This window comes from Propithecus coquereli, unplaced genomic scaffold (assembly GCF_000956105.1).
Source record: "Propithecus coquereli isolate 6110/MARCELLA unplaced genomic scaffold, Pcoq_1.0 Scaffold876, whole genome shotgun sequence".
Taxonomy (NCBI): domain Eukaryota; kingdom Metazoa; phylum Chordata; class Mammalia; order Primates; family Indriidae; genus Propithecus; species Propithecus coquereli.
In genome coordinates, this window is record NW_012155018.1 from 286,955 (window position 1) to 301,758 (window position 14,804).

Below are 14,804 nucleotides of genomic sequence, written 5' to 3' on the forward strand. Positions count from 1 at the left end.
GGTTGGAGTATGACCTTTAATGTCTCGATCAACAGTTCTTTGATTCTAGTGTATGATTTAGGAAATACTGTTTTAGTAAAAAAAAATTATTTACTCATTACCTGACTCTAAATGAATAAGCCTCATTTTCTCAGGAATTATGTAAACAATTACATATGAGAATTAAATTTGATCCTGAAATATTAGCAAATTCTGATGTTATAGCTTTTGTGATTGAATCTATTACTGATGCAGCTTAGGTATAAGAATGAGTGTAGCAAGGGGTGGGGGTGGGAGGAGTTGATGCTTAGTGGGTATAGAGTTTCAATTTTGCATGATGAAAAAGTTCTAGAGATCTTTTTCACAACAATGTGAATATATTAATACTTAACACTACTGACCTATGCACTTAAAAATGGTTAATATGGTAAATTTTATGTGTTTGTTTTTTAATCACAATTAAAAAAAATACAATTAGTGATACAGCTCCCCCAAGAATGACAAAGTATTATCCCATCTGTGATCTGGAACTTTTCTGTGCTTTTTTTAGTAAATATTCAGTAAGTGGTGGACTAAGATAATTTCTAGGCTCATTCAAAGAATGACTATTGTTTTACAGGCTGCATAGTCATGGCCTTGACCTAAAAGAGCATGACTCTTTTGTGGGATAAGGTTGTTAGGTGGACATTAACTTAATATGAATATTCTTTGTTGGAAGAGCTAAACAACTGGTAAAACTGAAAACAAGAGAGCCTTTTTCTCTCATTGTGAAACCTCAGTCTAATTAATTAGAGATAAAAAGGTCAGCTGGGCGTGGAGGCTCACACCTGTAATCCTAGCACCTTGGGAGGACGAGGCAAGGGGATCACTTGAGGCCAGGAGTTTGAGACCAGCCTGGGTAACATAGCAAAACCCCATGTCTACAAAAAAAAAAAAAAAAAAATTAGCTGGATGTGGTGGGGCACACCTGTAGTCCTAGCTGCTTGGGGCTGAGGCAGGAGGGGATTGTTGGAGTTCAGGATTTTGAGGCTGCAGTGAGCTATGATTGCACCACTGCACTCCAGCCTGGGTGACAGAGTGAGACCCCGTTTCTAAAAAAAAAATCCTGAGTTACTTTCTTAAACATAAAAGGCTAAATATATAAACTAAATTTGAAAGATTTCTGACTTACTCCTGAAGCTGAATTCTCTTTATCATTGGAGACATTGCATTATAGTGAACAGAGACTTCGCTTTCTAGTAATATGGTAGGCTATATAGCATGAACATCATTTCTACTCAAAACAATTAAAATGCTGGATAAAAGGTAAAATATATGCATACATTTTAATACATTAATGAGCTAGCAGGAAAGTAAGGAATCCCCAGAGGCCTAGCATAATGTGAAAATTGGAATGCAATTAAGGGAGCATTTGATAAAGTCAGGTTTTGCCCTGAGGGTATTAGCCAATCCTGGTGAGTTTGTGTGCTCACTTTTGTTGGCCATTTGGAGTAAAAGAGACAAGAGACAGGGCCAAGGGGGCCTGCCCAAGGTGGAAGAACCTAACAGAGGACCATTGCATATCAAGTTGGGACACCTACACCTCATGTAAGGATAAATTACAAATGTGAGCCTGCATCACAGAGGGACACAACAAGGAAACCTACCTGTTTCAACACTAGTGGTTGAGTGAATGGGGGAATAAGTTCTAATTACAGGTTGATTTTCATGCAGGTCTGAACCTGAATTAATGCTACCTGTGTGGTCTGAAAAGTCTCAGGCTAGGAACTTACTTAAAAGTAATCCTGGACTGGGTGTGCCCTTCTGTGGAATAATGTATCTTCAACCTATTCCTGAAAGAATTCCGCAGATGAAGTGCCAAGTAACATCAGATCACACCAAAAATCTTAAAAACATATGAAGAGACAAAAAATGAGGACTGCAAACCAGTACATATAAAACCAAATAAAATTATATCTCCAAACACTTGAAATATTGGAACTATCAGATATGTCATCTAAATGTCATCAGATATGTCATGTATTTTAATATGTTTAAAGAAATGAAAGAATAGGTAAGTGAAGATTTGAAGAAGTACAAAATAGAACTGCTGGTACCAAGAAAAATATATATAAAATTCAGTGGATGGGTGAAAATAATTGGATTAAACATAGCTGAAAAGGGCATTTGTGGAGTAGAAGACAGAGCTGAAGAAATTATCCATAATGCAACACAGAAACAAAAAGAGATACAAAATATGGAGGACAGATATAAGAGACACGGAAGACAGGAAGAGGAGGCCTAATATACTTCTAGTTGGATTTCCAGAAAGATAGCTGTCTTAGTCCATTCTGTGTTGCTGTAACAGAGTACCTGAGACTGGGTACTATAATGTTTAAGAACAGAAATTTATTTCTCACAGTTCTTGAGGCTGAGAAGTCCAAGACCAAGGTGTTGGCATCTGGTAAGGACCTTTTTACTGTGTCCTCACATGGGGGAAGGACAAGAGAGGGTGGACTCCCTCCTTCAACCCCCTTTCTAAGGGCACCTAATGTTGTTCAAGAGGGAGGAACCCTATGACCCAATCACCTCTTAAAGGCTTGTTAATATTATCACATTGGCAACACTGAATTTTGGAGGGGTACATTCAAACCATAGCAATATAAGAGAAAGAAGAGGGCAGAAATAGTATTTGAAAAGATAATAGCTGAGAATCTTAAGCCAAATAAAAAGAAATGCCTATTTAGACATTTCACAGTAAAACTGCAGAACATCAAAATCAAAGAGAAAATATTAAAGGCAATGAGAAAAAAACTGAATTGACTTCAGAGGAGTGATAATTAGACACTGACTTCTCCACAGTGACAGTGAAAGCTATAAGATAAAGAATATATTCAATGTGCTGAAATAAAATATTTGCCATCCCAGAACTCTATACTATATTTGTAAGAATAAGAGTAAGCTTCTTCTGTGGGAAGCCCTGGGACCCTCTCCTCATCTTGCCATAGTATATGCTCATCTACTGATGTCAGAGTACTTGGAAAAGGTAGAAACATCTAGCACCTTTGCCTCCTGTGTTCACACCAGATCTTTTTCGACCAGATCTTGTATAATTTCTTCGTATCAACATATATAAAAACAAGAGGCAGCCTCTGCGGTCATTGAATTGTCAGGTCATTAGACTGGGGCTGAATTTTGGGACACTGACAGAGGTGTAGCTCAAATTCCCTGAGTATGTGGTGGTGAGACTTAATATTCTGGTGACAGCACTTCCCTTCTGAAATTATTTGGGGAGGTCACATTTTATACCAGCCAAAAACTTAATGCCATTAATAACACAGGGTGAACACACAGAAGTGGTATGCCATCTCTTCTGCCTGGCTACCTTAGCCTTACCAGAACTGGTCATGTATAAAAATCACCATATTGAGGAGGTTCCTGACTATCCAATGGTGGTTGATTACATTGGAAGCAACATGAAAATTAAAATTGTATGACCTAGGATGCTGTTTAAAAAGTCTATGCCTCTGAGTGTGTAAGAATTGGTGTCTTGGTCCGTTTGCATTGCTGTAAAGGAAATACCTGAGGCTGAGTAATTTATTTAAAAAAGAGTTTTATTTGGCTCATGGTTCTGCAGGCTGTGCAAGAAGTGTGGAACCAGCATCTGCTTCTGGCCAGGGCCTCAGGCTGCTTTTACTCGTGGCAGAAGGCGATGAGGAGCTGGCAAGATCACAGGGCAGGACAGGGAGGAAGAGACAGAGCGGAGGGAGGTGCCAGGTTCTTTTCAACTGTCAGTTCTAGCAGGAACTAATTCAGTGAGAACTCATCCATTCCCATGAGGACCTGAGGAAGGCACTAAGCCATTCATGAGGGTTTGGGAGCTGGGTCTGAAGCCAGATCACCTGGGTCTGACCCCGGCACCCCCACTTCTCACATGTCACCTTCATCCTCCTCATCTATAAAGACCTCAGCCTGCTTGTCTATGAAGTGAGGATGATAAGGTACTTAACCCATAGAGCTGCTGGGAGGTTTCATGAGACCAGGCCTGTTAAGGCTTGGTGCATAGTAAGTGCTCATTAAGTATCAGCTGTAATTACTCAATCCCCACACTCCCCTAGGAGGAGTAAATGCTGTTATATTTCATTTTACAGATGAGGAAACTAAGACATGGAGAAACTAAGTAATTTGCCCAAGTTCACACTTCTGGCAGATAGAAGCACCTAAGAGATACCTTGCATTTTAAAATAGATTATTTAGAAATGCTTGCAATTTTGATCTCTGTATGTCTTATGTAAACATTAATTTGGTTAAAACATTTTAACAAAGAATATTTTTTTATTTTTAAGGGGAGGTGGGAATGAAATTAATTGCTGCCGTACAGTAAAAGAACTTGAACTCCAAATGGGAGAAAAGGTAATGGAGATTTTTAAAAATGATTTTCCCCCCACCCTTTGTCAACAGTTATTGTTATCAGACATGGATAATACAAAACGAGCCACCGTGTCATCTGAGTGCTCGTGTCAAAGTCGTCTGACTAAAGAGATCTTCCGATAACAAGCCAGTGTGAAAGCTCATGTTCGGGCTGCTCCGACTGCCTTGGATGGCATCTCTTTTGATAAATGACACCAGCAGAAGCCCTGGAATATTAATTACTTTTGTATTAACTTTAGATCATTATTAGTAGGGCTGCCTCTCCTGTCTTTGTCTGACACTGAGCAGGTTTTCCTTTAGAAAGAGAAAACGACTGCTTTGTAGCAGTAAATGCCAATCAAGAGCAGCATGGTAAAAAAAACCAGTCAAACTCAAAATGATGTATGTTTAAGTATTGAGTAATATAGCCACAAAAGCTACCACATGTCTTCATAAAAAGAGCATATAGCTTTGTTCCGATTTGCTGATTATGGTTAAGGAGGGGAGGAGATGATAATGTCATTCAGGGGTTGGAATCGGACTACTTTTTAAAATGCATTTGAGCCTGTCAGTTACATGAGCAGTTTGAGAATCAGGGTTTAATTTATTTGATTCAATATGTTGGTTTGAAATGTGACAAATTTTCTTTCTTTTTTGAACTCTTCTGAGACTTTCATACATTTCAAAATCAAATATAGCCAGAGATCCACAAAATGTTTGTCTCAATTTCCCTGGCTGATATCATTAACACCAGAAAATTCATCTTAATATGATAATTTTTTAGCATTATGTGTTCCTAAAAACCTGTTTCACTATAGTTGATATCAGTGAGAACGTTGGTATAATTATCTGCTTCTCTTTTGTGGCCCATTTGTTATTCTGTAAGAAATACGTATTAATAATATGATTGATATTATTTATGATGTCTTTTATTTATCTCTTCATAAACTTGTGTCAATCACAAAATACTCCTGGTACAACTGCTATGTACCCATAATAATTAAAAACAAAATAAAATCCTCCTGCGAAAGTCCGCTGTTTATGACAGTCATCGTAGCAGCATAAATGTCGTTATGGATTAAACTACAACACTGCGGTCAGTGTGGAGGGTGTGGACATGAGCCAGTACTGTGACCTACCAAAAAGAGGGCTGTGATGAGCAAATTTCCAAAGGAACTCCGTCACTACCAAGCCTTTCAATGTGTCCCTTTTTATCCCAGCCTTGTCCCCACAGAAACCTTCCTACTAAGAGTGAGTTTAAACCAGTGCAGTTTTCATGCCACTTCCCGTGAGGACACACAGAGGAAGGTAAATGGCTGAGGTAATGCCAAATCCCAGGGCAGCGCAGGGTATCCTCTGCCAGGTGTTCTGCAGCCCAAAGTCTACCTATGACCCCAGCCCTGGGCAGGGAGGTGGAGTGGACAAGACTGACCTCAGGACCCAGTCAGACATGGGTTTCCATCTTGGGGCTCTGCCATTTGTCAGCCAGGTGGCCCTAGGCAAGTCCTTGTCGTCGGGTTTCTTCCTCTGTCAGTGGGGATAACAGCACCCACCTGCAATGCTGTTGTGTGGCTTAAAAACAGCCACTTTAGAAATGCCAGCTGTTATGCTGATTACTGCAGCGTCCTGTGGAGTATAGGTAGGGACACAAACGAATCTCATCCCTTCCTTCCCTGCAAACAAAGAGAACAAGCCAAATATGCTCCTTTCTGTCTGCTGTGTGCAGTAGCATGCTTCCAGGGAGCCTTGATCCTGTTCATGGCAGCACACCAGTTGGAGACCGAGAAGAATACCTGGGAGTTACCACAGGAATACATGCTGCTATACATGTGTAGAACTCTGCATACACATGTTGTCATTGCTGGGTGATGGTTACAGTTCGGGAATGAAAAAATGCTAAGTATTTTGTTTTAAATATAAGTCCACGTGGCTTATTTGAGTCAAAAATGCATGCAAATGTCTCTGAATCTTTGGAGCCAGACTTCGCTAGTGTATGTGTGGACTAGCCTTCCTAAACCAGCAACCAATTAGCAGTTGGAACCCCAAACTGACTGAACCTCAGTGCTCACCCTTTCTCACTGTCTTCTTCTGCAGTGAGCTTGGTCTGATGGCTGGTCTCTCAGCCTCTCCCTTCTTCGTGGGCACTCAGGCCCTCCAACATGTGTCCACGTTTATGCTTACTATCCAGTTGAACCCTTGGGCTCTCTGAGTCTCATTTTCTCCATCAGTCAAGGGACAAGGCCAGACTGGATGGTCCCCAGGTCCCACCTCTGTCTTTGGTGGTCATTGCTCCATGGCTTCGTGGGAAGGGGTGCTGTCTGTTCCCAGGGGGCCTGGCGTTTGGGGGAGTAGCAAGCTCTGGAAGCCCAGGGCTGGTTCTCAGTGTGCCCTCTTCAGGCTCCACCTGGCTGTGGGTCTGGTTGCTCTGCACTGAGGTTCCTCTCAGCAGCCACTCTGAGTCCTGCCCACACCTCGAGTGCCCTCACTGTCTTAGCCCTTGCTTTTCATTTTGGTCATACACATGACCCTGTGCTTTCATTGCCTCTTCCGCGCCTTTGACTGGGCATCTCCTGGCCTGGCTCTTCAGTTCTCTGGTCTTCAGGTTCTTTGCTCCCAGAGTCTCCCAGGAGGTGGAGGGATTTGTTGAGAATCAGTCACACCTGGACTGAAATCCAGCCTCTCCAGCTTTCTAGGGTGGGGGTGGGTGCCCTGGACAGGTTCCTCACTGTTCTGAGTTCCATCTCTAAAGTGGAGACAACAAAACCTACCTTTCAGTGTAGTAACAAGAATGAATGGAAATAATATAAGCGAAGCCCCTGGTATACAGTAGATGCTCAATAAACGTTAGTCCCTTCCTCCACTGATTAGTGAAGCTGGTTCTTCTTGCCAAACACTACTAAACCTTTCCTGTGGCAGGCTTTACCTGTCACCAGGTGGCATGCCTTCGGCCACAGAGGCATTTGGTTGTTCTCCCCTGTGAGAACCAGAAGACCCCAACTTAGCCAGCGTGGGCAATAAGGAGCTTCTTATCTCCCCTAAGAAGTCAGGAGGGAGTGTGGGTCCAGGGTTGACTAAGCCATCACTCCTTCCGGTCACCAGGAGGTTGCCACCATACCAGGCGTAACATGTAGATACTTTGTCAAATTTTTTCCAATGTGCTATTTATTCCAATATGGCTCTTTAAAAAACAAAGGAAAGCTTCTCCTCATGTCTGACAGCCCAGAATTAACACTCTTCACCCAAACCAATCACTGCCCATGAAGCTGGTCACTGTGAGGAGCCTGGGTCAACCCTGATTAACCTCTGATGCGGCAGCTGGGTTTCCTCCCATGAGGCACATGGCCACCAAGGAGGGCAGATGTCTGAACAAAACGGAAAGTGGAGGGTTTTGTTAGAAAGGAGAAGGGGGTAGCGGTGAGTGGATTTGGGAAGGCAGCCGGCAGTGTCTGCTTCAGCTATCCACTGAAGGGAGCTCTCTAGGATGGTGGAGCCTTAATCTTTGGGACACTAATGTAATTTTTTGGATTTTACCAACTCTAGTAATAATAGCTATCACTGATTGGGCACTTACTAGGAGCTCTTCCAAGTGCTTTACCATATTAAAATAATTATAATTTAACTCCCAGGAGAACCCCATGAGGCAGGTGCCATTGTTATCCCATATTGATACAGGGAAACCTGAGAACAGAGGCCAGGCAGTGTGACCAAGAGTATGCAGCTGGGGGGTGGAGATGCTGCGATCCCAGCCTTGGCAGCATGGCTCCAGCGTCCTTGCTTTAACCACTAAGCCACCCTGCCTCTCAGAGGCCCTCTTCAGGGAAGATATTGACACTTGCTTTGCATTCAGCACATGTGACAACTTGTTATGCCTTTTGGTGGACCCAGCCCATCGCAGAGAGAAGTCTCTGTTCACCATCGCTGTGCGAGTAAATGGAGTTTTGTTCCAGCCACAGCCATCTTTCCGTCCACATAGCGTCTGCTTCAAATGGGCATTTGGGAGTTTTCTCCTCTCGTCTCTTGCTGGTGTCCTGCCTCTCACACCCCCGCCTGCCTGCCCATCCTAGAGCGGGGCAGTGTCCGAGACCTTAGGCCAGGTGCTTCATGTTCTTCAAGTGAGGAATCTGCCAGGAAGGAAGGGACTCCAGCAGGGCTTCAGTGTGTTGCTGGGCTGACAGAGGTTTGGATTTTCACTCTTTGTCATTTGTCAGCTCCCACATGAGCTGAAGGTAGAAGTGGCTAATAAAGGAAGAAAATCCCATCTTGCCACTTAGGCGGGGCAACTGTAAGCCCTCCTAGGAATTACTGTGAAATAGGAAGCCACTCTGACCTATAGGAGAACACAGCACATGTTCAGAAATGTCATGACTCTTCTTCTTTCCTCCCCACACAAAAAACTCTCCTTAACTGAAGACTAGAATTCAAGAATGTATAATTCAGTTAAAGGAGTAGAAAAAGAAAAATATCATCCAAAGCCCCAGGCTGTTTGCTACCCACGTCACTACCAAAGGCAGAGAGCTCTCAAAAGAAAAAAAGGCTCAAAAGCTTGGGCTCCATGATGTCAGAACATCTGGTCTACCCAGTCGGCTGTGACTAGTGTGTCTGTTGGACACCGAGTGATCCGACACAAGTTTTTATGGGATTACTCTGGTGCCTTGGAGTTGTATAGATGCAGCCTTAGTCATTTCAGTAGCAATTAGTAAATAATTATAGGTACTAAGCTGCTTGCTTGCTCTGTAATATCCTCATGAAGAAGAGGCAAAAGTGATGGGTAGACTCATTTTCTTAAATTGGTGAATTTTTTTTAAAAAGAAATTTAAAAATCTGCTCAAGGAATAAAGAATCAGTTGTTAGTCTGAGTCACAACCATTTCATAAACATACCTAACATTATAAACCACATTAGCATGGCTGAATAGACCAGAGTGCAGTGTGTTTGCCTAATGAAAAGGCTGTGTCAGACTCCAAATGAGGCCGTTTACTAAAACATACAAGCTCGTGGTTAATTCCTAATATTCTGCTAATCCTACTTTCATCGGCCCTACTTTGGTGCACTTGCTATTAATTGCCTATTGTAGCAGGTATTTGAACACATCTCCTCTTTCATCTGAAGAAAATATTAGCATATCGCAGAGCTGTTGGGACAGATTGTATCTGAGGCACTTTTTCCTCCCCGCAGAAAAGCCTATCAATCATAAGTGAATATAGTGATTAATAATGTCACAGCTTTTATTCGTGTGTCTGCATGCAACTAAATGAAGAGTAGCACTTACATTTTGATCTAGAGAATCTCACACCACAAAATAATCAGTTGCCATTTTATAAAAAAATTATATAGAATATACTTCTACCCTCAGGACCTATTTTTGGTTGCTCTACTATTAATTTACTAAAGCTTTCATGAGGAAAGTACAGCAAAGATTCTATCAGAATTTGTAATTATTACAGACTGTTTATCTTTTTTTTTAAAAAAATAACATCTTCCTGATGTGGCAAATTAATAGTACAAACACAAGATTGTAGGGGTAAATGTTTAAAACAGCGCGTGTGGGAGAACAGTCTGGAGCTCTCTGCCTTAGCTAGCCTGAGTGTGCGTCCGAGCACCAACGCTTACTCTCTGAGTGGCCCCGAGGGAGCTAGTCTCTCTCGAGACTTCCCGCGTCTCTGAAATGGGGAAACAATATTGCAAGGTTTTCTAATGTTGTTGGGGTTCTATGGGAGGATAAATGTAAAATGAACTCACCATAGTGCTGGGCTCACGCAAGTGACTGAGAAAAATAGGCGTTTGCATTTGAAGGACGTGAGACAAAGGAGGACGGTGGGGCGTCTGTGCTTTACTGCTACAGAGGGAAAGGAGGCCTCTGCTCCTCGTGCCCACACTGACCTCTCCTCTGTGGCCCCCGGCTCACCAGGGTCCACAGGGCGAAACATAACTTCTGATTGTCCTCCCCACCCCAGGAAGCCATCCTCCCCACGTCTCCCCCGGAGTCAGTAGCTATTCCCACCACGATCTGTTCATTCAAGCAGAAACCGAGGACCGGCCTCACGCCTCTTTCCCTTACCGGCGCTGCTCCCGTACCCAGCCCTGCAGCAAGTCCCCTCTGCTGGATCCGGAGCTAGACCCTGACCCGGCTACTCCTGCCCACTGCCACCATTACGGCCTAAGCCACCGTCGTCTGTGGCCTGTGCTTGGTTGATGACCCCTTAGCTGATTTCCTGTTCCCTCTCTTGCCCCTTAAAGTCTGTATTGCACACACAGCTAGAATTATCTGTTCAAAACATAAGGTAGATCTCGTCAGACTCCTGGTGAAGATAGCCCGTGGCTTTGGTTGCATGTTGAGTGAACTTCAGTTAAACATCCTGGCTTACAGAGCTCTGTGGGAGAGATCTCTCCAGAGAGATGCTTTTTGACTACCTATCTAAAATTATATATTTTCCTTAACACATAGAACACTCTGAAATTTTGTTTGTTTGTTTACTTGCTCATGGCTAGGATAGATGTCTTGTGGGAGCAGGCGTCTTCTCTGTCTGGCTCTCTGCTGTAACTTCAGTGCCTTAAACAATTCCTGGCACCTAATATATACTTGGTAAATATTTATTATATGAATAAATAAAGTTTTGCAGAAAAGTTCGTGGTACTTTGAACAATTTGATGAGAAAGGTGAGATTGGAGCTTGGCTTTGGACCATGGACAGAGTTTCAATGTGTGCTAAGAATGGAATAGGGCAGGTGATGTGGGAACAGCTTTCAGAAGTGCAACCTGGTGTGAGAAAAGGACTGGAGGTGGGGGCAGTGGAGATGTGGCCAGGGTACAGTGAGGAGACAAGCCCTGGGACTGTTCCGTGGAGAGTTCTGTTTCTCAGTGCAGGTTGGGACAGATCAGTTTTGAAAGGTAGGCTGGAGAAAAAGAGAGAAGTATTTGAAGGCCGGGTTTGGACCCCAAGGCATGGTGGGGAGGAGGATGATTGAAGGTTCCTGATAAGCAGGTTCTGATGTGAGAAAGGGGGTATTTTGGAGCTGGTTGTTAGCAGCCTAATGGGTCAGTTTTCTGGGAGTGCAACTGGAGTCGGGGCTACTTATTATCAGGCTTTGACATCATCAGTTACCCTCTTATCGTTGTCATCAGCCTGCATCTGTTGAGCACCTGCTGGTGGCGAGGGTTGGGGGGACACCATGTGGTTAACGGGGATACAAAGAAGACCAGGATCTGATCTCTATCCTTAGTGGGAACACAAGCATAAGCCAAACATTGCAATGGTTTAAAAATGTGTTTGTTGGTTGGCCAGGAGGATTTGGGGAATAAAGCAATGTGAGTTGCTTTTGCTGGAAGTCAGTTGAGTGATGTGGGCAGTAAACTCCCTAAGAGTTTATAAGGGGAAGTCACCCCTACTGGCTACTGGGATGGTGCCCATGGAGGGTGTTCAGTCTGAGCCTGGCCTTGGAGGAAGGGTTGTACTCCAGATGGTTTATACATACTAGTGGCTCATTAAGTCTTGGAATTAATGAATGAACAGAAGAAGGAAGCCAGGAAGGAAGAGGGTGGGTGTTTCCCCAAGAACTGGGTCAATTTTCGAGGAGGAAAGATGTCTATAGGGGTGAAGGGAGAGGACGTAGGCACTTCCCACTCAGTCTACACTGAGTGGACTTAGGAGCTTCCTCCCAAGCCTGTGCCAGATCCTACATTCCTGGTCTCATCCACTCAGGTCACCAAGCCAGAAACTGGGCACCACTTTGCCTTTCCTTTCCATCACCCTCTGCACTCAGTGCATCTCTAGGTCCTGCTGACTTGGGTCCCCTAGAGTTCACCCCAGCTCCTCCAGTGCTGTTCGCCTGGTCCTTGAGGATTCACAGTGTATGTTAGCACAGTAAAGGCTCAGAGGAGGCCACTGCACAGAAATCTATTCAATGTTGCTGAAGCCAGCCTTCCTGCACACTGATTGGTTAGCTCTAGCTAAGATCCAGAGGAACTTGTGTTTGGAGGAGTGCCATTTTGGGAAATGCTGGGGGAAGTGGCAGATAAGGGCCTTTTCTACTCTGAAATGCGATTCTGGTCTAGTTCTTAATATTAGGTGGTCTGTGGATGGCTGGGATCTTGGCAAAGTCCTGTAGCAATGCGGCAGTACCCAGCATTGGCCCAGCCTGGGAAACTTTTTACTTAACCTGAGCAATCCTCCTCAATCTGCCTACCTTTCTCAAAGCAGGATCCTCCCCCGTGATGTCCAAACAAGTCATGTAGTGCTGGGTAGGGATGGTAGCCCCTGAGTTTCTCGGCTTGCTTCTCCTGGTGTGCAGCTCTGTCCTAGCAGTGAGCCAGGGTGGAGTCCAAGGGGCTCCAGTATTCTTGGCCTGTGGCACCTGCAAGGGAGCTCCCATCCTATGAGTGTGGGCTGGGTAAGAAAGAAAGAAGAGAGAAGAAATATTTCTTATCAATCTGGCACCCTATTTAAGACCTTCAGTATATAGACTTGGGGCTACTTTTCATAGCTGTGTTGTAAGTTCGATGGGTAGCTACAGTTTCCTAGCATGTCTCTATATCTCTAAGCTATACATTGCAGGTAAGCATTTTAAAAATGGAAAGCAAATGTGGGGGAAGGCTTATGTCGCTTGTGGAGTATATAATCACTGCAAGTTTCCCTCTTCACCTTGGCTGCAAGGAGACCCAAGATCAGATTTTTGCTCCATCATAGTCACTGTGACTTTTAGGTTTCTTTAGCAATTTTTTTGGTCAGCTTTCTTTTCTCCATTCTTGTGGCTCTCATTTGGATGTCTTTTTACGTGAGCTTGTTCAATTTTTGGTAAAGGCGGGGTGTACATATGTTCAGTAAGTAAGTGCATAGTCCTTGGCCTGTGGAGGCAACTGCCACAGCAGTGAGAGAGCGCGTCAGCCCGGAGGCAGGGAAGGGAAGGCTTTGTTAAAGGTGAGCAATGCCGGTCGCCGCTCTGCCCACATGTCCCCGAGTTGAAAGTTTGTGTTTATGAGGTTTGAATGCAGTCTAATTTTTTCCTATCTGGTTTGGCTCATCTCTACCAGCTGGTAAATAGGAAATGTTCACGGTGGGAAGCCAATACTCTGCAGAGTGTAAACAGATGGAATCGATATAAAGTGACAAGTTAGACTGTGCTATTGAGAATACAGAGCCAACGCTAAGAACATAACAGTCAAGCTACTGATTCCGTTCCAGTTCATTTAGTCCTGAATAGTGCTGCGTATCTGCACAGCTGTGTTGTTCTTTCTTCCCCTTGCTTTCTTCTGGGTTGATAATGACAATTTCAAAGAAAAACTTTAATTAAAGATTTTATACAAAATAGCCAAAAGTAGAATAATAAGGAAAATGAGCATTGATGTGTTTATTGTAAGAGAAATCCTTTTACATGGTTTCATTTAAAATTTTTACTTCTTAAATTTAGCAGTGGAGACAGAGAGGTGCCAGACTGACAGCCGTGGGTGCTGAACCCCTCCGTTTGCCATAGAGCCAAGACGTGGGGCCGCCTACAGCCCCCTCCCCCTGGGGCTCAGTCTGCAGCCGTGGGGAGGGGGTGCGGTTCCTGGTTCCTGGCCCCCTTCTCTTAGGAAGCAGGCCAGAAAAAGTAACTGTGGGTGAGCGGGTCAGGAGCTGAACAGAAAACAGCTGGGGGCGGGGGGTGGGGTGGACAATAAGAATAAACTTGTAAAAGGTGTAAGTTTGTTTGCAGGTTACACTCCGGCCTGAAGCAGCTTCTCCTGCACCCGCACAGAGCCAGGCCTCCGGAGGGATTATTTTGTAGGCTGAGTGGGGATTCTGGGCTTCAGAGAGGAAACATTAGGCCTTTTCTCACTTCCTTTAAAGCCTGGGTGGTCGTACTTATTTGGGTTCACAATTTTCCTTCCTGGAGCTCAAAGTGCTATAAAAAGAATTTTCAACAAAGAACTATAGAGTAATAATAGCATCCACCGTTTGCAGTTTATTGAACCATCTGAACTCAGTGGGGTACAAATATGAAGCGGTTTGATTTTTCTCCTCTTACTGTTCTCAGACAGGCACTGGTGAATCTCCTTTTCCATCCCTTAAGGATATCTTAGGCAGATCTCATGACTCTCTGGTCGCACTTAGGTATAAACAAGTCCAATGCAGGTAAGTTGGGGTTAAGTCTCAAGGTCAGACTGGTTCCACATGCCCTTCTTCTCCCCGTTCCTCCCAGCTCAAGGGCCCTGCGGTGGGAAGGGGCATGGCCTGCTCACTTGCTGGGCCTTCTCTTCCTCTCTCTGCTTCCTCTCTCCGGCAGATCGTGGGGTCTGTGATGAGCATGTCTCTCTCTCCTTTGGCTGGTGTCCTTTCTGGGCAGTATGTAAAGGCTGCTCTCTCACAGGGCAGTTTTCTGTGCTTTTTGCTGGAGCAAACCACCTCACCTGGGAGAAGGTGTTTATTTTCTCCACTCCCTGGCTTTAATCTTCAAGATAAG

At 44.1% G+C, this 14,804-nt stretch overlaps 1 protein-coding gene across 1 annotated transcript in view; it reads left to right on the forward strand.

Annotated features, from left to right (window-relative positions):
• The window catches only part of LOC105826280 (EF-hand calcium-binding domain-containing protein 6-like), a gene marked incomplete at its 3' end in the record, with an annotated part of 192,321 nt that overhangs the window by 18,496 nt on the left and 159,021 nt on the right, over positions 1 to 14,804 (forward strand). The window contains exon 4 of the mRNA XM_012664235.1: positions 4,305 to 4,371. Coding sequence (XP_012519689.1) covers positions 4,305 to 4,371 — 67 coding nt within the window. The remainder of the gene's footprint in view (positions 1 to 4,304; positions 4,372 to 14,804) is intronic.